At 44.2% G+C, this 26067-nt stretch overlaps 1 protein-coding gene across 1 annotated transcript; it reads right to left on the bottom strand.

Annotated features, from left to right (window-relative positions):
• Window positions 1-275: 275 nt before the first annotated feature.
• Window positions 276-25181, bottom strand: LOC102057301 (cytosolic phospholipase A2 epsilon-like). The gene is made up of 19 exons (XM_027804819.2): window positions 24254-25181; window positions 16207-16343; window positions 15756-15887; window positions 14570-14610; window positions 13647-13689; window positions 13141-13204; window positions 11589-11749; window positions 11287-11379; window positions 10606-10643; window positions 9767-9923; window positions 9145-9281; window positions 8204-8426; window positions 6298-6412; window positions 5551-5688; window positions 4758-4865; window positions 4133-4324; window positions 3497-3663; window positions 1882-2065; window positions 276-1006 (listed from the first exon to the last, which is right to left on the bottom strand). Exons 1-19 carry the CDS (start codon window positions 24360-24362, stop codon window positions 768-770), a joined length of 2478 nt encoding a protein of 825 aa, XP_027660620.1. The 5' UTR covers window positions 24363-25181; the 3' UTR covers window positions 276-767.
• Window positions 25182-26067: the final 886 nt, after the last annotated feature.

A 26067-nucleotide genomic window follows, 5' to 3' on the forward strand; every position in this document is an offset into this window, starting at 1 on the left:
GCATCCAGATGATGCTGAAGGAAAATTGCACTGCAGGGAGACAACTGCAGCACACACATGATCTGAGACAGAACACAGTTGATTGTGAGAGGAAATAGCAATGGTCCTTCAAAACAAATTTGTAAGTTTGATTTAATTGGTAGGAATAGATGTCATCAAAGACCTAAAAGGCTACCCACCCATATAGCTGCTACCCAACACACTGAAACATCAAATACCCTTTGTAAGATAAATACATTTCACTACAGCTCATAACAGAACAAGCGCCCGGGAACAAAACTTTCAGAAGGTAGAACACCATTTAATTCAAGTTATTAAAACTACATAAAATTATTTAAATCAATACTGCATGTTCAGACACAGAAGGTGGTGATGAGGGCTTCATGGATTTGCTGCCAATGGTCCCAACAAAATGCCAGAATATTTTGCAGTTGAAAATATACTAGTGACTAGCCATCAAGACAGTAAGAGATTGCGGAGACAGAGAGCTAAAACTGTTTCCCAATCACACAGAGCTAAATCTTTGCCTCTTGAACATCACAGTGAGATGGCATGAACATAGACTGCTGTGTTTGATATCACAACTCCGGATCGAAAAGCAACTACTGCTTAGTAAACCCAACCATGCGGCTATGAATCAAACACATCAAGTTTTCTTTTTTTGAGAAGGTTAGTTAGGAAGAGATGGCACCTGCCAAGAAGAGTGAAGTAGCTATTCCATATGTGCAGTCATGGTAAATACTCAGTAAGGGTGAGGAAAATGCTGTTCAACCAGAGGACTGTGCCTGTGGTACTGGCTGGCTCACAGCTTGTTTCTTCCGTGCCACAGCCATGCGCAAGGCCTGAAGAATCATGTTCTCGTTGTTCATGATGTTGTAATTAGTCAGCTTCAAGAGCTTGTTGAAATCTTCTGCTTTCAGCGAGACCTCCCTCGTTGAGTAAGGAGAGCAGAAACTGGAGATATCAACCTTGCCGAGTTCCATTTCAGCAGCACTACGTGACATGCCTGTCAAGGGAAAAAAAAGAATGTGTTTGTATAGGAAATTACAGTACTCTGATACACTGTGTCAAGAATAATTTAGAGAGATCACAGGTGAAATTGCTATGAAGACAAATGCAGTGCTATGATCACTGCAAAATCTACTGCTGAATAAAGCCTATTTAAAAAAAAAAAAAAAAAAAAAAGCGTCACTAAACATCATTCCATTGCAACCGGCACCTTCTACTGGCCAGGTCGAGGCACATCATTTTGTGTGGTCACAGGTGTTCAGTCTTACCCTGTAGGTTGTTGAGTAAAATACACACTAAAGGGAAAAGGAATAAGAAATATGTAGTACAGGAGGAAGCAGAGTATTAGTGGCCTTGGAAATCATCATAAAAACAAAGCCTGAGTCTCAAATGCTAGCCCAAAAGGATGCCGTGACTGTATTAGTTCACACACTATTGCTTTGATTTTCCAGCATATACAACCAACACATTAAACAGCCCATATAGAAAGCACAGTGGCCCTCCATAGAACCATTCTATACTGTACAGGTAATTCTCCCCTAGATCTGACTGCCATAAAAATACATAATCTGAAAAATATGCTTTGTTCTACATGCTGCAGTAAACTTTTGGAGATCACAAGAAGAAATTAGTTCCCATTCCTCTACTTGAGGAACATTTTTCTTCTTTCACTGAATTGTGCCAAGACTCAAACTAAAATTATACACAAGATTTTACCTGCTTTCGCAAACAGTGTCATCCCATTTTACAATACATTAGCTAGTGGGAACAAGCAAACAAACAAAGGATTTTTTTATTGGGATGAGGCAAAAACACCCAGGGAGTGAGAAAGTTCATTGGGTCAATAAAATTAGGTGGGTACTGTTAACTTACCAGGTGCTACGTATCTTTGGAAGGTGTCATTCACTAAAGGAAAATAAAGCAGCAGAGGAGCTCCTGGGGTGTCTGCACCATCGAACATATAGCACTCTTTCAGGTTCTTCTCATCGTCCTTCAGCCCGAAACTGGGAAATGGAATTCCCTGCTCTGTGAAGTATCTGCAGGCCTGCTCCAGGGGCTGGTCATGGCAGCAGTGTAATGAATGGAAAAGACACCCAAGATCAGGCTGCTGCCAAAGCCCAGTAATTCATACAGAGTTGCACAAAATAGACTGATCCCACTGGACCACTAGCAATAATGTGAGTGCCTGCAGCCCAGGGACTCTTTTTATCTTGTCTGAGGAGCTATTTGGAAATGTTCAGGAAAACACCTAATATCAAGATGACAAAGAGGCTTTAAATATGTACCAAGTCACACCTCTAAAATGGGATTATGATTTAGGATCAGAACAAATTAATTCAAAGCATGTTTTAGAGCATCATTGATTAAAGGAGAACTAAGTCAGAAGAATGTAACAGAACTAAATTTGTGGTCCAGGACAGTAAGATTCGCCAATTACATTATCTGTTTATATAGCAGTACAGCTTGTGACTTGACCACAAGAGACTTTAGCAAGGTTTTGAGACCAGCTTACCCATTTCTATAATTTTGAATTTTAGAAATAACATGAGATTTCAAGCTAACGTATTTTAGACCTCAAAATATAGCACCAAAAGCATTCATCAGAAAGCTCATTTGTGATGACCAGCTTTGTTAAATTATCTAACAAAACACTGAAGTTCTACCTCAGTTTGTTTGAATTAAATATTTCCAAAATACTTCAGAGTACAAGAAAGAAATGTAGTGCAAGTTATCATGCATGCTCTTTTTCAGCTGCAGGACAAAGACAAATATTTTTCATGTGGCATCACAGTGTAAGAGCAGCATTAAAGTATCTTCCACCCAAAAAAGTGACAGAGTCTTAACCAGTAAGCTTTGTGTTTTCTGTGGTGCCCTTCAGGGACAGGTTTACAATTACAAGTCTGTATTTGGGAGTTTAAATCTGTCTTTTTTATGTGGTGAATACCACTTTCAAAATCTATATAACCATTTTAACCAAAGCAGATTTCTGCAAGATAGTAAATGTATTTGATATCTTGCTTCAAGCCCACTATTGGAGGAGAAAAATTATATTTATTAAGAGAGGTAAAAATAAAGGTGAAGAAATTCTTCACTCCCTAGGTTGTTCTTGAACAGCTAGAAGATCACATATTAGAATAAAAAGACAAATAGATACTTATACATTTAAGGAAAATGCAGATTAAATTCAGCATCTGAATCACAGTTTTCCCAGCTGTATTTGTGCTATTAAATCTTACAGAAGTTGCAGCTTGACCATCATAACTTCACTGCGTCACTCTGTATTTCATTGGTGAGGCACTTAGGGCTATTTCAAAAGTAACTTGAGAAAAATAAAGACATTTTCCCCTCTGGGAATTTCCATTCTTCTTCTGAGATTTAGAAACACCATGTTACTATATTCCACTAAGTTCCACATTTACAGGCACCTGCCTGAAAGCTGTGGAAAACCAAGGAGAAGTTAAACAAAGACATTTTTGAGAGTCCTCACCAAGGTCTGTGATCCACCAGTGTAATTTAAGTGTATGATGACGTCCACTTTCCGCTCTGGTCTCATAAGGGGTGGACAGCTCGTTTCAAAGAAGAAAGCTGCATCCACCAACTCCAGGTGCTCCGAGTTGCCTCTCAGATCATTAGGCGACGCATCTAGCAAAGTGTCTAAAGAGTACAAGATTCAGCACTGATAAACTGCAGAAAGACATCCATGAAGTTAGAAAGCAAAAGGAAGGTGAGCTTCCCTCCCCTGCAGGGTTTTCTCTTTGCTTTCGGATAGCATGCAGTGATCCTAAAGCTCCCATCAGCCTCTCCACTTCTCATTTTATTGATGGTTCCAAACCCATGAACTGCACCAAAACCTAGGCAAGCGTTCCATATGTGCAGAGCCCAGTAATTTTCATCCCAGTGAGGACTTTCAGCACCAGATCACCCAAGAATTGAACAGTTGTGTTACTGGAACTGAGAGATGTGAGGAGTTTGTTCTCCCTCCTCTCCTCTCAGCAAGCACCCATAACTAACCACGAAGCCCACACAGTTCTCTTAAGGGTACACGAACACCCCTCGCTGACTCCCAGCCCCTGTGCCTGCCCCAGCAGCAGCTGAGGCACATAGGCAGGAGTGCTGGCCACACCTTTCCATTTGGTGAAGTGCTCCTGCTGGATGTACTCGTTGTGCATCTGGAAGCCTCTCAGGAAGTTGTGGTACTTGGAGACAGCAGGGCGGTCCGTCAGGATATCCCGGAGAGCCGTGGAGAGACCACTCGTAGGAGTGAACATGCATGTAGCCATCTCATACGGCTTCTCGGGCAAGTCTGGCTGTTCCTCTAGAGACATGCAATTGGAATATAACCACAATCAAGAGGAGGCTAGGCACAAAGAGGAGAAAGGGTCAGCCACTCTACCAAGAGTAATCATGTGTTCACAGCTCTCAGCATTGTGTTATTTTTCCCTATGCTCTGCTGTGAGTTCCAGTTAATTTCCTTACATACCATTTTCATTACATATCCATCCCTGTGTCCTTGCCATCAAGGTCTGACTGATGGTGCCTTTCCTTCTAACAAGAATCTCACTCTTTAAGCAAAGCATTGGTTATTCATTAAAATCAAATCACTTGATTTTCCTGGTGCCTCCCACACACTGAGGCTGAGAGCACCAGGCTGACAGAAAAAAACAAAAACTGAGAAATGTGAGCACAGTTACCCTACCAGAGGCACCTGGAGGAGGGAGACCATGAGTCAAAGGGTACTTGAGATTTACCGATTTCAGTCACTTTGTCTTGGGTCCACTTGTGCCAGAAGTCCTCCGAATTGTCAGCTGCATGCCAGGCATCCAAGAGGTTTTTGGAGAAGATACTACTCCACATTCCTAGGAAGTGGGAAAGGTATAACAAGCAGTGATAAGGTAAACACAAGGAAGTTTCTTTAAAAAACTGCCTTCTGCTCCTTCCACAGCTCTTCTCTAACTTTTTTGTATTTCTGTCAATTTTTTGTGTAAGTTCAGACATCTATTTCAGTGGCAGAGCTGGCTCAGAAGGCAAACTTATTTCAGAAGAAATTTCCAAGTATTTTCCCTTCCGCCACACACATTTTCCCTGGAACATTTCTTTTGAGAAATATTACATTGTCATTTTCCTATTTTCATTTCCTTTTTCCTTTGATAAAGAAGTATTTTCAGCCAGCTCCTTCTCTGATTCCCCTCTTTCTTGCCCTATTTCTTCTCAACATTACCTTCAGCTTCCACAATGTCTCAGAGATTTCCAACTTTCAAAACATTTCGCAAGCTGTGGGCAATGGTGATGCTTCAAAAGCACTCATGAAATCATGTAACAACTTTTTTTTGCCATTGCAGTTTCATTTTATCTTAGTCCAAATGATAAAACCACCTTTGCTAGCAAGGGCAGTTGAGTGAGTTCAGGGGACAGGCTGAATTCCAGCTGGCTGACCCAGTACCTCTGCTGCCAAATGCAGAACAACAGCTTTCTGGGGACTAATTTCCAGGATCATTAGTGTTTATATTAAAAGCTTGTCATTCCCCCCGGCTGGTGAATCACCTTGCATGAAGCAGATCCGGGACTCGGGGAGCTTCTTCATCAGGCGACCCATGAAGAACTCGCTGCCAAAATCCTCTGCCCGAATGAAGGCGCCGTACTTCAGGAAGCCCACCTCGTATGGCGTGAACTCCACCCACTCTACCAACACACGCACCAGCAGCGTTAGCTCCGCTGCTGAAATCAAACAAGCCTCCAGGCGTGGAACACACCTGCCAGGCGTCAGCCCTCGCGGGCAGCCTCGCTCAGCATGTGCCCTGAGCAAACCTGCTGACAGCCACTGCTGCACCAGCTGTCCCGCTGCCTGCAGGTTTGCGAGAGCGCGGTGTCAGGGTTAAGGGAAAATTTAAATTCTTCTTTCTTTTTGTGTAGCAAGAGGGAAGTTTTCTCGTGGAAGGTGGACTAGGACATGGACTGACTTTTATTGCTTTTATTGCCAACAATGGCAAACGTAAGTTAAGCAAACTTAAGGCTCCAGTGGATCCCATTCCTTAAGAATTCATAGCATTTCTGAGACAGTGTCACAGATCTATGTTGTGTCATTAATCTGAAGTTAATGTCTGAATATGCATGCTTACATGCCCGGAGATCTTTCAAAATATGGACTGTGCCTGCCCAGTTACTCTTTACATCTCTGAACAGGACTTCTGGCTTGGAGTGAGAATTTAAAACAATTCATTATTTACAGTAGCCCCATGCTGTACCTCCCCAGGTAAAAACATAGGTTCTTTTCCAGAATTGAAACGTTACCTCTAAAATCTTTAGTGGCAACTTTGTCCTTGACGTTGAGGGCAAGGTAGATGGGCAGCGGGTTCTGACCCTGATTCACTGCCCGACGTTGATCAGAAAGCCTGTGGTAGCATTTCTGGATTTGAGGGGGGGAAACAAAACAGACAAAATTGGTTGGCTGATAATCAGTTCTTCAAAGACATCAGCTTATAGAGTCTGAATATAGGATATCCACTCAGGAGGAGTGTGGCCAGCAGGTCAGGGGAGGGGACCCTCCCCCTACTCTGCCCTGGTGAGGTGCCTGTGCAGGGCTGGGCTCCTCAGCTCAGGAGAGACAGGGAGCTACTGGAGAGGGTCCAGCGTAGGCTACGAAGACGAGGGGCTGGAGCATCTCCCTGGTGAGGAAGGGCTGAACGAGCTGGGCCTGTTCAGCCTGGAGAGGAGAAGGCTGGGAGGGGATCTTATCAACGTCTACAAGTATCTTACAGGCAAGTGCCAAGAGGGTGGGGCCAGGCTCTTTTCTGTGGTGCCCCGTGACAGGACAAGGGGCAATGAGCACAAAGTGCCACACAACAAATTCCCTCTGAAGAGGAGGGAGGACCTCTTTCCCTTGAGGATAGTGGAGCACTGGGACAGGCTGCCCAGAGAGGCTGGAGGGTCTCCTTCTCTGGGGATGTTCAAAACCCTCTGTGCAACCTGCTTTAGGAGAGCCTGCTTTACCAGGGGGTTGGACTGGATGGTCTCCAGAGGCCCCCTTCCAACCCTGACCATTCCGTCATTCTGTGATATAACTTTCCTGAGCTTCCTCCTAAATTTACTTCCATGTGCTTGAATAACAGAGGGCAAGAATATAATGGGAACAGGAATAACTGTTGTTAAGATAACAAGCCATGTTCTACCTTCAGTATTCAACAGTAATGAGTTGCTTCACATGCTGTTCTCACTTTGCATTGCTAAATGTAAGTGAAAAAATAGGGCAGATCTGGGTAATTCAGCTATTTCCACATACTTCATCTGTTAAACATGAGTTCTTCAAGACAGCATGTTAATGACCCTTCTAGTCAAGATTTTTTTTTTTAAAAGCATATTGAAAGTTAACATCTACAGAGGAAAATCCTTGAGCTGTCCAATACTAACAATTTATCTTATACATTAAATGGAGATTTTCAGTGGACTTCAGCCAAATCAAATTCTAGCAAATTTTGCTACATAGCACTGAGGTCAGAAATCAACGTGAAATGTGATATGAAACAAGAGCACCTCATTTTATCTGTTTCACCTAGACAAAATATAAATCACGTTTACAGGATTTTAAAATAAAATAGCTTTTCCCCCAGCTATCATCAGTCTGCTAATTTACGTGGAAAGTTTTGATGGTGTCATTATAACAACATCAGAAACTGGAGGTCCTGCAAGATCAAATCTGAAGTAGCTGAAAGGCACCTGCAAAATCACAGTTTCTGTAGATAAGATGTCACAGGAACTCTGGATCTATATGCTTTCTCATCACTAAATCACAAAGTGCAGTAACTAGAGGCAGTGTACATCTGCAGTAGATTCAAGGTATGACCACAGCTTGTGTAAACATTGCAGCGGTGGAGATGTACGAGCATAGGGCCATAAAGAAACACCTAAGAACCTCAAAAAATTCTTGGACAACTCCAGTGTTAATTTAATTAGCATGCTGGTTATGCCGATTGCTCTAGAGCTAGCCTGAGTATTTCTGTGTTACGTTCAATCACAGTTTAGGCTTCAGTGTAGACATACACTATATCTCCAAGTTTTTAATTGCAGGTAAGCAGTGTTCTGCCTGTATACCAAGTACAGTCTTATTGGCCACGTGTCTCTTCCTAGGGTTTTAATTTCTCACAATGATCATAAAGATCAAGTCACCAACTTTATGAGAAGAAAAATGCATAGACATTACCCCGTCATTTAACATGGATTCAATCATGAGCCCCCACAGATCAATAAAAGATGTTTTATGTCCTGCTTGGGTCCTTTGGCTCAGCTCTCGGTAATAATTCCTCAGACTTCTCAAGCAAAAAGCCCCCATCTTGCACTTGGCTGCTTGCTTCCGAGCTTCAATGATTATTTCTCCAAGATCCTTACGTGACCAATCAGCATCTTCATACAGTTTTGTCATTGTCCTGCAGGCAGGAGACATGATGGAAAACAGAAAGGAATGAAGATGCTGCTTTTGAAATTCAGAGGATATACTTTGCAGAGCCTTGGTACTTACTGTTTTACCTTTAGGTTACTCTCCTCTTGCCTTTAGACTTGCATTTCTGCTCAGAGCAAGCTCAACCAGTCAAAAATCACTTGATCTGGGATCCAATACAAGCAGCTACACTAAGCTGTCTGTGCTGGTTTTGTCCAACACTAAAATAACCAGAAAGGATCATTTTTCATAGGATTGAGGATGTCTGTCCTTCCAATAAAGTCTCCTCTTGTGGTTAGGGATAAGTTACTTCAGTGACACCAGAAGTATGATGCACAATAGGTCTTTCATGGGTGACCCTGGCATCCGTAGACCAGAGATGGAAGCAGTAACTCAATAGGCCCCTTTTACCCCTGCTGAGATCTAAACCCCTAGACCAGGGGTACTCAGACTTTTTAACCAGGGGGCCAGTGCACGGATGCAGTGGCAGGCAGCCATCTGTGGCTGCTTGGTTTCCCCCCCCAACCCCCGGCTGGGGGGGGGGGGGGGGGAAGGCCGTGGGAGGGTTCTGTAAATACCGGGGGCCAGATTGAGAACCCTGGAGGGCCGTATCGGGCCCGCAGGCCGTAGTTTGAGGACCCCTGCCCTAGACAAAGCATGGGTTTTGCTTAATGCAACAAGGTCCAAACATCAAAATGACTCCTCACCATGTTGTGCCAGACGAACCACTGATGTATGAAACGCAATCCAGAACATGCAACTTCTGAAGACCCAAAATGCTGCCGTACATGGCAGTGAGTGCTCTTATCCCACATCCTGCTGTGGTCACAGCCACTATAGGCACCTGTTCAACACAAAAGAGGGCAGAAAGCATAGGTGGAAAAGCAGCATTAAGGCACATCCTCATCAAGGGAAAACAGATGTGCAAAAGCAACATCCAGACACTAGTAAAATAAAACACATAGATTAGAGATAAAAAAACATTGCTCCATGAGTTATAAATAATACAAGTTGCTGGACATCCCTGTGGGGTACACTAGATGATCTTCATGCTTCAGTAAAGACTTAAAAGAAACATGGACCAAACTCATTGGTTTGAAGCTCCTTCAAATAATTCACTTGAAAGCCAAGTGGAAGTAGACTTTGCTCATCCACAGACTATTGAGCTCACCAGCTGAGACCACCCTGGCTGCAAACAGTGCCCCGGAGGAGGAGCTGCTGACAGATGTCCTCACTCCTCATCTGGATGGCGGTGAGAAATCACTTCTCATCTCCAGGCTTGAGGAAAAGGAGAGAGAAGAATCCCTCAGCAGTGCCTTTCCTACTTACCTCGTGCTCTTGCAGATCTTCGTCCAGGTGAAGAACATCCTTCAGCGCAGCAGCGACCACCTTCCTCCGCTTTTGCAGGAAAACCTGTTCATCGGCACACAGGCTGAACCCCAGGCGGGCGTCTAGGTTTCTTGGCCTGAAACACAGACCCTGAGTCCTAAGACCAGGGCATAAGTATTAATTACATTGCTACTTGCCGCAGTCAACTCCAGCTATCTCTGCATTTATAGACCAGGTTTTGGACAGTATAATTTAATAAATGAGAAAGAGCAACACCACAGACAGGCCTCTGCTAATTGCTGTAGCTGTTAACAAGAATGCAAATGGGAAGGCAGAGCAGAACATGACATACTGTCATGGTATGTTAAAAAGGTTCCTAACAACACACTTCTGGTTTTATTTGCTCATATAATTGATTTTTCAAGTTTTGAATAGTGCTGCCATATGTGTAACTGCATAACCACTATCAAGAGGCACCGCAGTTGATTAGGGAAACAGCTACCATACTCTGGTGTTATCTTGTTTGTATAAGACAAAAATACGATTTCTTTGTGGAGCTGTTCTCTCCACCTGCAGGTGTAATAACACACACAAATTGAGAACTACTTACTGAGCTGTGCTAACAGCTCGGAAACTTGGAAGAAAGGGGACCCATGATTTCATTCTCCAGCACTGAAAAAGTCACACCTGGCAAACAAGTGCCTGCAACCCAAAGATGAATACACCTCTGCTTACAACTGAGCCTGCATGGACCCCTGCTGATTTCAAATGACCTTTGTATAGGCGCAAATGTCTCCCAGTTACAGGATCAGGTCAGGTCTTGCTGAAGACTTACTTACCATTCATTTGCCTTTGTGTACAAGTCAATTGTCCTGTCCTGAAAATCGCAATACAAACAGTGTAAGCATGGTCAGGCCGTTCGTTAATCCTGCGCCTGCCTCCCCCACATGATCTATGGGCTGAGTTTCACTGTTTGCAGCACAGCCACGGAATGAGGTCAGCAATGGTCTGGCCTGCGAGAGATGTAGTCTGGGCTGAACGGAAATGGGCCATTCACCCGAGCCAGGTGGGCTTAGGGCCCCCCTGCTTTTCATAGCTGAAAACCTGGTTTAACCTTCCTTTTCTGGGAATGTCGGTGAAAGCTGGGCATCTGAACCACAGGCATACAGATGTGTTCTGGTTTATCTTCTGCTTCAGGCTTTCTCTTTGCAAACAGAAGTCTTAATTGTCGTACCCATTACTGTTAGCTTGCATAGTACATTGATGAACATATTAGATATGTCCTGAGGAAATTAGTTTAAACTCAGAACAGGGTTGAGCAGCATACGGGGAACCACAGGCAGAACAAAAGAAAAAAAACCCACTTGCATAGTTGCAAAGTGACTGTCATTCACACCTTACACTGTAGTTAGTACCTGGGGGTCTGACAGGAACTGAACCACTGAACTGTAAGGTGCTCACCACCCACCAAACTGAACCTGTATCGGGGCTGGTTTTTATTACAAAAGACTTGTTCTCACCTCTGCTATTGTTATTTTCTCTTGTATAGGAAGCGAGTTCAGAGCTAGAGTCACGGACCCATTCATATCCCTTTCATTTTGACTTGATATAGACTGGAAACAAGGGTTAAAAAAACCCAGTTAATTATTATACAAAAAAAAAAGGGAGGGGGGCGGGGAAGAGGTAAAAGCAGTCTCCCTGCCTTACTTAAATACACGCACTTACCATTCCCTGCATACACAGACCTGCACACAGACTCCGGTCCTAGAGGTCCCCAAAGACACAGCAAAGAGCTAGCTAAGCGTTAGTGGCGGTCACGTACCCTGCTGAGCCGCCTGCGCCGCGGCAGGGCCACGGTGAGCGCCGACTGGTTGTACTTGATGCAGTGGAACCTGGTCGGGGAGGTTGGACAGAAGCAGGAGCTCAGCGTGTGGGTCTGGGTTCCTTCAAACGACCCGTCCACAGTTAATGCGAACTTTCTCTCTGAAACAAAGGAGTTTCAAACTTAAGTTCTTCAAAAATTGTAGATAATTTGTTTGCATGGTAATGTAATACATGGTTTTTTTCTTAAGTAATGACTTAATTTCGATACCCAAATTGTAGGATAAATAAGCAGAGTCAGTTATCTGAGCCTTTGGGTTTCAGCTTTAGAGCTCACAGACGGAACATGCCATATAGTAACTATTGCTATAGTATCGGTGCACTTCCAGGCATACCATGATTGCTGAGGCTACTGCTCTGTTCACTAGATAGTGATTCACAGCAGACAACAGTTTGGGGGGAGAAAAGCACTTTCTTCTGAAAGTCTGAAATTTTCAAAGTACTTCAGCAATAAAACAGTATGTGGTACTAAAATATTATTCTGGTATAATAATAAAAGTGATGTGAAAATTTTAGACTTTTGGGATAAACTTTTTTTTCATTGTAGCAGAGAACAGTTCTCTTTGGAACCAGTAAAATCTCAGTCCATCTACCACGTTTTCCTTTACTTCAACCTGTAATATTTCTTTTGAAATAACTTCTAGCGCTTACAAAAATAATGTCTGGTGGGTTTTGGCCTTCATATAATAAGCCTCAGATTTGTCTCTTCAAGTAATTGAAAAAGAGTCTTTACATATAGAATAGAATCAAACCAGGCTCAAGGTGAAATGTACTCTGTAAATCCAGGCACTTGAAGGTATATAATCAGCCTTCAAAAGAATTATCTCGCTCAGGCATTTTCATCCACATCTAGCAAACTTCTTCACTGTGACAACTGAGCTCAACTGGATCATCCTTGTGTTTAGGCGGTTTGCAGGACCATCAGGAGATGTCAGAGGTGTTTTAGCAGTTGTGCAGGATACGCACAGGCCTGCAAGTGTGGGCTCAGAGATGGTAGCAACGCGCTGCTTAAAATGTGTAGCAAGTGTCTTTGGTAATATAATGTGTGTCCCGTGTTTCGTCTAGCGGTGTGTTTTATATTGCTATACCTAGAGAAATTTGAAGAAGGTAAATTGATAACACAGGCCCTGTCCTCATTCCGCCCATTTTCTTTGCCTCTGAATCCAGAAGCAACAGAAGTTAGCTCCAGTTTAGGACTCAAAACAATTAAATTCCCTGCAGAAGTATTTGTGAAAATTACAAGCATCTGACAAGACGTTATTATAGAGGAAAGTATTTTGTGAGGAAACCAGACCACATGCTTATGACACCACATCCTGTAATAACCTGTATATTTCCGACCAGCTACAGACCCCTGCACAGGCCACTGGCATCAGCCAGATTTTGTCTCACATCTCAAATAACTGTAAACCAGGGTGTTCAAGTGCAAGGCATTGGGTGCTTGTGCAACGGAGTGGCATCCAGGCTCACTCCGTGCATCAGGGAAGGCTCACCCGTGCTGTCCTTGCTCAGCCTCCCGCCGTTCACCTGCACCTCCAAACAGGAAACCTCGCGGGACTGTAAGAGAACCAGGGCAAGAACAAGAGGCGTTCACTGTCAGCAGGGCTCTGCTTTGGGCAGTCCCCTAGGCGTGACAGGGCACGCACCCAGGGGCGTGATGGTGCCAGCGCACAACCCCCCTGGCCGTGTCTAGCGAGGTGGAACTGGGCTTCCACACGGGAAAACACAGACCACGTGGAGGTGAGGGCAGAGAAGGGCTCTGCTACCCCCGGCCTGGGGTAGCAGGCCCTGCAGGGCACACAGCTCGGCTCTCTGTGGGCAGGCGGAGCGATGGCGTCCACCCCAGCCCAGCCGGGCCTGGGCTGGCTCCTGCAGCACCAGCCGCCTCTTGGCCCTTGCCTTGGTGCCACCGCACGGAGCCACAGCCCAGTGCCCCTCGTGCTGGCTTTGCAACGAGCGTTGCTACGTGGCAGGGAAAGGATTACAAAATAAAGATTACCACTAAAACTCCGTTAGTAACAATGTTTTCAGGAGGATCCGGACTAAAAGACAAAATGAAAAACAATCAATTAAAAAACAGCACTTTTTTTTAAACTCTTCTTTATCTTTAAAAGTCTATCTTTGGACAGGCAGCACGGCCAAACACCGACAGAAATTCTAGCTGGGCACTCCACCCAATTTGCCTCTCACAGGCTTGAGCCTGAAGTTTGTTTATGAAGATCTGCTGAATGGAGGAGCTCCTCACTGTATCAGACAGGATCATTTTTTGACACACCAAGGCAAATTGATACAGGGATGGCATCATTACACTATTGCCCTGTTTTGCTCGGTTCAAACCTGGGGGATCAGAGCTGAAAAGCCAGTGAATTCATCCAGCATGCCATAACAAAACAGGAAAAAATATTACCATTTACCTTAAAAATCAACAGGACTGATTTACATGCCCATTCTCTCTATTAACTACATAGTCAGCCCAGAAACACAGTAAAAATATTTTTTTTAATCCATTCCCACAACAAAACCAAATTCCAGTTATCATTGTCCCACGTTCTTATGACGAAGCAAACATCAGGGAACCCACAGTAAGGAGCGCGAGGCATTTGGAACCTAAACCTCCCTCGGGTGCAGAATGCCCCTCCCAGCCTGGTGAGCAGCAGCTGTTAAGAGACGTACCCATGCTGCCACCAGCACCTGGGCTACCTTCTCCCTGTGTCTGGACACCCGCTGCAGCTGCACACACATCATACATCCCAGCTCCACTGAATGCCCTACACAAGCACCTCCTGAACACCCAGACTTCTCCTCCACTTTATTCAGGCGGTGACAGCATTACAGGGCTGCAAGTGCCAGCTGATGTTTTGCATCAGTAACATTTTGTCTCTGGCTTACATTTCTATAGACCGCCTATTTGGCCTTACACACCTGCTCTCCATCGTGAATTCAACCTCCAGCTCCTCTTTTCCCTGCAAAAGAAAATGAAGGTGGTCACTGCAGATTGGTCCTCCCGTGAAGGGAGGTACCCAACAGGAATATGTGCTCTTCAGGGGTCTCTATAAACCAGCATCCGCCTTTCATTGCTGCACGTGCAGCAAATTAATCTTCCTTCGTGTTGCACCTGCTATACTTCTAGTATCAAGTACTGCTAATATCACATCTGCTATTGTAGCAGACTCTTAGTTTAGACCTCGCAGGATAAATGTAATAGACACTGCAGGGCCCCTTGCTGGTTGCTCCTCCTTTCTGCAGTCATAGGCTCACCCTGCACCGTTGCACAGCCCACCTGCAATTCCCCTTCCCTTCCCCTCCCACAGGCTCCCTGCTCAGTGCCAGCAAGGCTGGATGGGCCTGCCAGGGAATGCTCAGCCTGAGGTGCCCTGGAGGGTGCACACCTAGACTCATTGCGTGTGCAGACATCACCTTTGTCACTTGTAACTGTCTCCCCCTGAGATTTTCTTCCTCCTTTGCAGGTTTTGGTGCAACTCCCATAATCTTGTTGCCTTCCTAGTGTGACCGCTGAGGAAAATACAGCATGCAAAGCCAGCCTTTCCAAAAGAGGTATCAGATCAAATCAGCACTTGCTCGAGTTAAGTATTTCCAGGCCCCAAACGTTGCCTTTAAAACTTCAGTATAAGTTGTCTCCACCATGTGAAAGTGAAACCTGCTGAAAAACTAACTTCTCAGAACAGCTCAGCTATGCAAGTGTTATGTTCGTTTTCCAAAGAAGCTGAACGCCACATCGGGTTTGCAGTGTATGACTGCATATCACTACTTTTATGTTAACAGAACATAACGCACAGTTCAGAGCCACTGGCTCCAACCGCAAAACTACTGTGTCTGGTAAACTTGAGATTTTGATGTCAAGGACAGCAACCAGACAGTCAAAGCCAATAACATTGACCAACCATGTCTGCAGAAGCAGCCCCCAAAACATGCTGTAATATTACAGAAGCAACACTGGGCATCAGCCCCCAAAACAGATGGACATACTCAGGTGGCTAAACAGACAGTAGGAGAGGCTTGTGTAGGGGACACGTGAGAGGGGAGCTGAGACAACCACATCCTCACCTGACCACATCCCCTTAGCTTTGTCCTTGAAATTTATCCATACCTGCGGATTCAGCTGGAAACATAGTTGAACGTTTTCTCCAAGCTGGATTTTGGACACATCAAAGAAAACAGTGAGGAGATGGTCATCTTGAGTTGCATTATCCTCATCACAAACTTGTAGCTCCAGAATGTTCTAGGATTTTTTAATAAAAGAATAAGTAAAATTATATAAGGTTTAACAAGCATAATGTGCTACAGATATTTCATTTTAGCTGAAGGAACTTGGGAAAGAAGTTCAAGAATGAAAAAACCAGAAACTTTGCATTTGTTCCCTTCAGACTGTAGTGACTGCGCTGGCAGATGCAGCCTGACCCACCCGCTGAGAGCGAAGTGGCTACAGCAGGAGTGTGAACACTTTGCAACCGAACGCAGACCGACTCGCAGAGTGGAAGGGCCCTATGGCAGGTTTGATCTCTGGTAAGAATAACCGTTGGGAATAGCCGTGTTCCTACCTTAACCTGGCTCTGAATCGTGAAGTGGAAGGTTTCATTCCATGTGGGGTTCTTGCTGTTCTGGACTGTCTTGGTGCGGAATCGCTGCACTGAAGCTGTTGGTAGGCTCAGACTCACGTAGCAATCAGACTGGGTTACTGTTGAGGAAAGGGAAAGTGTGAAAGCGATGGACCAATGAAACACATCTACTACCCCATAAGGCATTGCACGGTGTAAATTTCTAAGCTCCGTACGCAGGCCAACATGCAGAACGCGGGCCAGGATGCTAGCTACAGTACCATCGGGCCAGCGGCTAGGCAACTAGCCTGCTTTCCTCTTCTGAAAGCTTGATAGCGTGCCCTTCTTGAGAGCTACTTCTTTTAATTGCTGGAAAAACAATAATCATTCTGAATAATGCAGTTACATTACATTATCAGACCTCAAGGGTTTTGTACTGAAGAGCCGTCCCTATGCACAGGGCAGTCACATGGGCGGCTCCTGCTGTGAACACAGCACAGGTGACGTTAGCTGTTGTGGCGGGGCTGCCAGGCAGACAGAGCCCAGCTCCTGCATACCAGGCTTCCACAGGTTTGCATGAACGTGCCCTGACATTTCTGGGGTAGCTCTGGCTGTAGAGTTCTGTCTTGCTGATGTTCTGGAGCATCCCGTCTTTTTGCTAGTGCGCCTGGCTGCTAACGTGGCAGAGGCAGGAGTTCATTGCACTGAAGGTTCTCACCCATTGCTGGCACAGAAAGCAGGTCTTCCACCAAGGCACCCGATCTCCATCTGCTTTCTTCCCTTTCGGGAAGAAAGGAACACGTACATGTACACCATAGAGCTCAACAACAGAGCTTTTGAAGAAAAAAAAAATTCAAGGAAAAAAAATTGTCTGTGGAGATGAATTGCATGTAATCCTCTGTGGACTAAAATGAGCACATATAAGAAAAACACTGAAATGTTGAACGGTTTGATGGCATAACACTTACTTTGAGAAACAGCTGTCCCAAGGCAGAGTTTTTGTCAGTAAAGGCGTATAAAAAAATAGATTGCTGTTTTCACCTGCCTTTTTTCCAGTGCGTCAGCCAGAGTGGTAAAGGTATTGCAACACTTAGTGTGCAGGTGAAAGCACAGAGCAAGCTGGCGTTAGTTACTTCTTTGCGCAAGATTGCATTGCTTTGCTGTTTCAATCTTGTTCAGGTCCTAAAGTTCACCTATGAAATTGAATGTTTCCAGATGTAGGGAAGCAGCTTTAGTGTTTTTATTCTCCTTTCTCAGCTGAAGAAACCAGTCGTAAAATTTGGGACTTTGGCTTCCCACCTGAGTTCCATCACAGGCGACGGATGTTCAGGGCCAAAGCTTCAGCAAGGAGCAGTTCACAGTGCCTACATCACCAACAAGCACTTTCATTCTGAGGTCAGAATAATCTGCTTGCACATACATTTTGTCATCATTATTAGGAAATAAAAGGCAAATGTGAGTCATGAGATGAACAATCCTGTGGACCCACATTCAAGAGTCACGGATGACTGCCCTACAGAACACAATCTGTCAGTCAGGGATGACAACCTACACAAGCATCAGCGATAGCATGGAGAAGCATTAGCCATAAATGCCAATCCCAACATTAGCATTATATTTCCTCTATTTGTAAACCCCACCTACTCAAGCATTCCTGCCATTGCATAGCAGACACACCTTCACCTGAATAGACTTGAGTCTTGCCCCACGTAGTTTTACCTGCGGACCTGAATTTGGGAAACACAGAATAATTGACTTGACCCTTTATTGCACTCCATGTGTAACTGAAGAATTAACAAAGCTAGCCTTTTTGTTCCCCTGACTCCCCTGAGACTTAAGTCATCTTTGTTTGAGTAACTCTGAATGAGAAAAAGAGTAACTCTGATGAAGGTAATTGTGGTATATACAAAGATACATGAATTCTAAAACAACAGCAAGACACGTAGAGATCAGCTGAGCTTCTAAAAGTCCCAACAGCCCCTGAACACCTGTGTGCATACAGGAAATGTCCGTATGAAAATCTTTTTTGGCTCTTGGGAAGTCCAGGCTGATACTAGCACAGACTGCTGGCAGCCCTTGTCCTCACAAGGAGGAGGATCAGGAGGACCAAGATGCATAAGTCTGAGAGTGATCCAAAGTTTATTTCATTGGCATTTCTCAAACAGCAATACATACTCTGTCTGCATCTGTTGCAAAGGTTAAAGCATGCTTTCGCAAATCCACCAGTTTTTTGGTTTTTTTCTGTAAGCGATCACTGCCTGCTACCGCACTGTATCATACACCTTTAGGAAATAACTACCTGTCAGACAGCAGAGCCCTGACTTCTCAGTTAGTTCTCTGGCCTTCTCTAGGGGACGTCCAACACCGCCACCGCACAAGCATGCTTCCCTCTTCCCCTCTGCAAAATGATTTTTGTGATGCCTTTTGTACTTCAGAGGTGCCTTCTGAAGCCTAATTACCTCTTGTTGATGAAGTATTTTGCAGGTGTGATGAGGGAGGCACTTACAACACCCAGGAACTTTTTTTTTTTACTCACCTCTGATACCTCAGGCCCATTTTCTGCCCAGCCAGCCCCAGGTACCAGCCAATGTGAGAACTTGCACTCTGCAGCCCACCGTGTGCCCAGGCAGCCAGTCATGCTGCCGCACCCTGCTGCCGTGCATGGGGCTGCAGTTGCCAGCCACGGGCAAGCAGGTTGCTGTTGACCGGGTCGGTCCACCAGCCTAGCCACGGCGACTACACTTGCATGCGACACACACGGCAGAGCTTTGCAGCAGCAACCTGCTGCATCTCGCCCCACAACCACAACACACCAGCGGCTGTCAGGCACACTTGGGTGGCAGCTGTGGCAGTGCTGTGGGGCAACATCCTGCCACAAGCAGGCGTGGCAGCAGCTGTTTATGAAAGCACAGTCTTCTTGTCCAGTTATTACACTAAGTTTCTAATTATCTTCCAGGATAATAGCAGGACTGGATCTTAATTGTGCTTTACCCTTAAAGAGCTTGACAGTGACACGACCCATGCTAAAAACCACCACAGCCCCAGCGCCGTGCTGTACCCCAGGCAGCAGGGCACCAGCTGTTCTGGCTCTAGCTCAAACCTCACCTGCTTCATCGACAGGCCAATTTAAACAGGGCTAAACAAACAAAAAAATTTAATTCTACCTTTTTTTTTTATGCTGACAGATGCAACCTCCAGCCCACCTTTAACCTGGACATCCTCCTCTTAAAAGGCCTTGAAGTGCTCACGCTGAGGCTATTTCTAGGGAGTAGATTTTTTTCCCCTGTAACTGTTAGGGTATAGTTTTTCTTATTGTGCTGAAAGGGTCCAAAACAAAGATGTGGCCTCAAATACTGTTTGCCCAGGCCATCTCCTTGATTGTGTCTCCCCGCACTTGGACCCATCCATGTCACTAAATAAAAGCTATCGCCACCAGCTGAGAAAAACATTTTACTTCGTCCTCCCACTCTGTGGAGCTGAGCAGAGATCTGACTGAGGGTGCAGGGACAGGCAGGCATTGCTGTTTTGTAGGATGCAGAATATTAGGTAATTTAGGTAACTGGAACTTTTTATATTATTTTTTTAAAATAAAAAAACGTAGGTCACTTCTGTGAAATAAAAAAACCTTCCTTCTCAAGGCCCTTCACAGCCAGATTACTGGAGTTCTTTCAGTCCTGGGAGATCGGTTCCTGCCTGCAGGGAGCATTTAACACTAATCTTCTAAGATCTAAAATTCAATAAAAGGCTTTCACTCTCCTACCCTGCCCTTCACATTGGGTGGAGCACCCTACAAGCATCCCTAAAACAGCATCACTGGTCTCATTCACATCCATCCTTAAAATATCCCTTTTCTGAGATGTTGCTAAACAACCTTACTTCCCTACACACCCATTCCTATCCACACCCCCCACCCCACCCCCTTTCTCCCTAGTTGGGCTTTATCAGTCCACATCCCCTTATTTTATAACAAGGTTTCAAGCGGCACCTAGAACAATAGGTTGTTGGTACAGAATTCCAACTGCTTAAATGGTGAAGTAATAAATAACAACGAAACTGTAACAATGGTGCAAGAGCAAAACACCAGAGGAAGTCTGCAGGTTCCTGCAGTAAGTATCACATTAGACCACAGTTCCTCAAACAACAATGTAATCCACTGACAATATTTCTTTTCAGGATCTCAAGGGCCTTTCCATAAATTATCACCTACGTGGCAGAACTGCTACTGCAATGTCATAAAATACATTTTTTGATTAAAATATAAAACATAGTTAAGAATTTGATAAAATATTGTATCCAAAATAATATAAGTCTTATATAAGAAAGGTCAAAAGTAACAAGCCTAACATAAAAATTTCCATAAAAGCTTCCAAAAGTATCATTTTCTTAACAAGACAATGCTGAAGAATAGTTTTAACTCTACACCAGCCAAAGTCCATTTAGCCCAGGGCCCACAGGCAGTGTCCACTGAGGGATCTTGGATGTTTCCAGAAAGCAGGAAATGATGGCTTCAAATTGATCAGCTTAGCGTCCCCCTCCAGCTGCCTATTTTTACCTTGTTGTTTAACACTGAATACTCGGTTTTGTTTTCTTTTCCATTTTTTAATTCTACTTAAAAGATTTTGTTTCTCTCCAGTATCTTGCTCTTTAGCCCCTTTGTCTTTTTTGGGGAAGGATCTTCGGTCTTGTTTGGGATGGACGTCAGGGCCAGAGGAGATTATGCCCCACATTTTACTGGTGGGTGTCCAAGGAAGAGTATAAGAGGGTAAGCACCATATAATGCTCTCTCAGCCCTCACAATTCCAGATTCAGAGACTTCCTAAGCCAACCTTCACTGGGTTTTTCTTCTATGAACCTGCCCAGTCTCTGCCTACAACCCACATAAACTTCTGGCACCCGTTGTCTCCCACAGTGGGGACCCCGAGCTGAATCACACGCTGTGGAAAGATGTTTCCTGTTTGTTTGGAGCGATGGGGGTTGCCAGAGGCCTGTGAGAGGCTGAGCTTGAAATCTGAAATTCTCTGCAGAGAAAGCTGTTAGGAGTAGGTTGGGCTGGTGCACATCCAAGTCTCACCCCATCAGAGAGCCAGGATGCTGATGGGATACACACCCAAATCTGCGAACTGGCAAGTGTCCACAGGTCCAGGAATACCAGGAGCCCCATGGAGCCTGATGGGGATGTGGGTGTGCCCAGTGGGTGGTGGGAACATGGAGAACACAAACAAGATACGAAATTCCTGGTGGTATCAATGACATCAGCTAGGCATGGATGCACATGTGGAAATTCATACTATGATTTACACACTGCTGGATCAATGGGCAGAAGAGACAGAACAGCCCAAGAGTGCATTAAAAAGATTCAGGGTTTAAAAAGCAGAATAAACCAATTTAAATTGTCTTAGATGAAAATACCATCTTACGCGCTGAAGTTCCATTAAAGGTCTTGTATTATCTATTCTGTGGGAGATGTTAGTGAGGTTTTGAGAGTCTGCTGTTATGGGTTTCCATTACCTGGAAAATGGAGCAGGTAGACCAATAACGAAGTTAACCTGCAGCACCAGGTTGGGGCACAAACTGAAACACTATACGAGTATCAAACAAAGTGATCCCAAAAGTCTGCAGAAACCTAGCACAAGGAGGGATATTGAGAGGAGAAAATAACACAACAGGATTCACTTTGGAACCAAAAGGATGGGCACTATCGGTGAGAGAGAGAAGGAGCTGATTTAAAATGCTAAAAATCTGTAAGATGGCTGAGAAATAGGTGACACTTGCCGACTTGTTCTATCTAGAAAGTTTGCAGGAAAAGGAAAGTGGTAAAAACAGAGCTGGGAAAAGGAAGACTGAGGAAAAAAAACATCCATGTTAGGAAAACGGTTGTTGTAAAGAAGTCTACATCACTGGTGATGGAGGTCCACACGCTTCAGGGTTTCCTGAGGCTGTGTCAAGCTAATCTCTAGGGAACTGTAAAGATGACTGAAACAACTCAACAATATTTCCCCAGTTTTACATGAAAACCAGCAAAATTTTGTACAAGTGGCACACTTTTTTATCTCAAGCCTCCCATTTTGCTGCTTCTCAGTGAAAGCCACATATGGTTACCAACATGCAATTTGCACTAGCTTTTACATTGGCAGTGATTGTAACCAGAAGTTAAATTGTTTTATTAAAGCATTAGAAATACAAGATTATTTTATAAGATAAAGAGCGTGTCCATTGAAATGTGTGACTTCTACAGTTCTGGCTGCATAGAGAACTATGTCCTGAAATACTTTAAAAGCAGATATTTCTGATAAATGCAACTGACAAACTCTACACTTGGCAAAATCAAATGTTACTGGCATTAAGCAGCTGTCAATCAAAACCAGATTCAACCTTTAACGTGAACAAGGCAGTGCCGTGACTGGTATGATTTTCTTTTCCTACATGATGGAAGTACCCAACAAGCACAGAATTCACCTTTTGCAAGTATCGTTTTCATTTTGTTTGTGCAAAATTTCTTCCCTTCGATATTTTGACTTACAGTACCATTTCAAACAGATGACAGCTTGACAACATTGGTGGTGAGTGTCTGTCACACTGTTTTACGGGCAACGTTGGGCACGGACTTCACTGTGTAAGGCCGAACAGCCTGAGCCTGGAAAGCCGCTGCTGTGGCTTTACTGCTGCTCCAGACCCTGTGTCACCCCCTGAAAGCATCTCTGCCATTCAAACTGCACCTTTAAGCAGCTTGATGGGCTGGTGGGACGTGCCTTGGAGTGGGAAGCAGAAATGCCTGAGCATTTAAGTACCTGTCCCTTGCCCTAGAAACTTTCTAGTATTGGGAAGGACAGCATCAAAATGTAGGAAACTCTCCTCAGAATAAAAATAGTTTCAAAAATAAAAAAAAAAAGCATTGAACTAGATGAAAAAAAGGTGGATAGGAAGTTTGGTAAGCTCATTATCAGGCAGATGGTTTAATAGAACTTGATTATGTGGGGAGGTATCTAAGGGCTGTAGTTTTCCACACCTCTTTCTTTCAGTTCAGAGCACATGACTATACTTTCAAATAGGTTTCAGCTGTAGCAAGGAATTTCTCTCCAGCCTTCGAATAAATGACCTTCAAATTTCCTTTCTGCACTTTAGAAATGGTCCAGTGGGGAGGTTCATACAGAGTCTTCACCCCCATACATTCAGCAACCACAAAGCATCTTACTTCTTTTCAATAGAAATCAGGGTGAGAAACTCTTCTTTGTATACCTTTGGTCTCTAGAGAAAGTATAGCAGAACTCAAAGCAAATCACTTTGGAACACCCAAACAAATGTTTTGCCTTGCATCATTTTAACTGAACCAATTTAGCTTGATCTGGTTTCTGTAGAAACTTTCTGCATTCAGACTTCTTATTTGTATAAATGAATAAATGCAAGACAACCAGCAATCTCCTCAGACTGGAGGTGACTGTCATTGCTCACTTTTTTCCCTAGTGCTTTGCTGTTCAGATATTTACGGAGCATTAATAAACTTTTACATAACTATCATGCCCAGGCATTGTGTAAGAATAATTAAGAACAAAAAAAGCTAGTAGTGCAAGCCCTCAACTAAGTTTCAAAACATGGCTGTTCCTATGGCTGAAACAAACCTGACAGTCCATGGGAGATGTCAAGTATGGTCGTGAGCTTACATAAAATATTCTGTGACAGGCCTGGGGATGTGCAGGGGGGACGTTACTATAAGAAGGAACAATAAAAAGAAGCGCCCCATCTAAACTTCTCATTGCAGCTTTCCACGTGAATCAAAATCTCTTCTTTGGCGGATTCAGATGTGAAACATTTTATGCATTCTGTGCAAACATCTTTATAACTACAGCTGGTGGCTAGACTTCAGTGTTACACTGACAAAGACGCAAGAACAAATAATACCTTCCAACTATGCTACCTCGTCTTCAGCACACCATGGTCACGCATATTCTCTTTCTGTCCTTTCGTAAATTCTCTGCAGTGTTTGTGACACAGTTACATTCTGAGTAGTTCTACAAGCATGCAGATGTTCCAGGGGTATAGTAAAAATACTCACATAAGTCTGCTTTCCTGGCATTTTTCATCCGTATGATTTTTACAGTAAGCAAGTTGCATGGAGAAGGTTCTGTCTGTTGAACAGCACACATGATTTGTGGGATGAGCATGCAGAGAGAAAGAAGAGCAGCACAGTCAGAGATAGCTTTGAATTAAATGTTTCAATTCCAACCATCAAAGCATTTCTGTACTGAGGTTCTTCCTTGTGCATTGTCATCTTCTTCCCAGGTTTGCAGCCAGAGACCCAAAATGTGCATTCAATCACGGACCAAACCTCTGATGCCCTCCATTTTCCAGCCTGAGGAAACCTGTGGTAACCCTCAGCTCGAAGTGCCTGACTCTTGCATCACAGACAAGCATATGATAGCAAGCCTTGCTGTGTTATTAATACAGCTGACACATATCTTGGTCTGTGCAAATTGGAAGGATGTCATGTATAGCCACTACATTACACAACAAACAGCAGACAATCTAGCAGGGCAGGAATTAGTGACGATACCATGGTGTAACGATGCTGTTTGTCAGCTGGTTTATAGCTCTGTAACTCCATTGTTACGTTTGACATAGAGCAGTGCTGGTTCTCAGGCAATGAGGACCTGAAAAGCATCTTCCAGAGACCTATCCCAAACTTCTCAGAAGGGGGGACTGAAAGCAACAACTCTGTAATTATTTCTCTCTGAATAATTTGGCTCATCCAATCCTCCTTTAAGCAAAAGTGAAAGGAAAGTATCAACGAAAATCTTGGGGAAACCACCTAAACTTAAGTGGTTATCTAAAGACGTTTAACAAACCTGCTTTGATTTTGTTATCCTCTCTCATAGTAAGCAGGGATCAGACAAACATGGCACTTAATCAAAAGTATGGGGGATGAGGGTGAGTTACTTTGTTCCCTAGATAACTGTCTTTTTTAAAGGAATAAAGGAGGAAGAACTGCACATTTAATGCTCTAAATGACACATACACAACCACCCCCCCAAAAAAACCCCAAAAAACAACCAAAAACCCACCCGAAAACCCAAACCATTAAAATCGACCAAAACACCCCTTTCAATCCACAAACAAACAACAAAGAACAGGAGCCAAACAATGTAGCGATGCAACACACACATCTAAGAGCCAGTTCACACATGCTACCTGTAGGGCAGAGCATCACCACAACAAATACACAGATCAATACACAAGGACGTTCCATTCCTTTCTGCCTCCAAACTCCCACAACTTTGAAGAGTGCTATATTTAACACCTCACACAGCGTTACTTGCCTGGCTCTCCCCATGCACTCACTGACACTAGTGATACCTCCTTATTTTTTTTTTCAGCCGGCTGCTTTGCCTAGCCTAATTGGATGGAAGCAAAGGACAACAGCAAGGTAGGAAGAGATCTCTCTTTCTGTTTAATTAGGCATTTTCAAAACAGTCAAATTACTGCAGCATTAAAGTCTTTGCCTGCCTGAAGGCCAAACACAAAACAGGCACAAAACCCAGGCAGAAGCCCCGCTTTGCTCTCAACCTTGGCATTGAAGAAGAAATCTCAGAGCTGAAGATGCAGGACGTGGAACACCACCTCCTACGGCAGGTCCCTTCTGTGGCCAAGGGGCCGCCTGCACAGCTCATCACAGAGCCTCCTCTTGCCTTGTCTTACCTGGCTCTTACTGTAGAGCAGCCCCATCGCGGTCTCTTCTGCGTCAGAAGCACAAAGCACGGCAGCAGCTAGGTACAGGGGAGCCTCAGCCAGGCAGCTTCTCGTCGTTTAAGCTGCCCAGAGCAGGCAGGCAGGTGTGTTAGTGCCTGACTCACCACTTGAGCAATCCCCACA

The sequence above is a fragment of the Falco cherrug genome, chromosome 7 (assembly GCF_023634085.1).
Source record: "Falco cherrug isolate bFalChe1 chromosome 7, bFalChe1.pri, whole genome shotgun sequence".
Classification (NCBI taxonomy): domain Eukaryota; kingdom Metazoa; phylum Chordata; class Aves; order Falconiformes; family Falconidae; genus Falco; species Falco cherrug.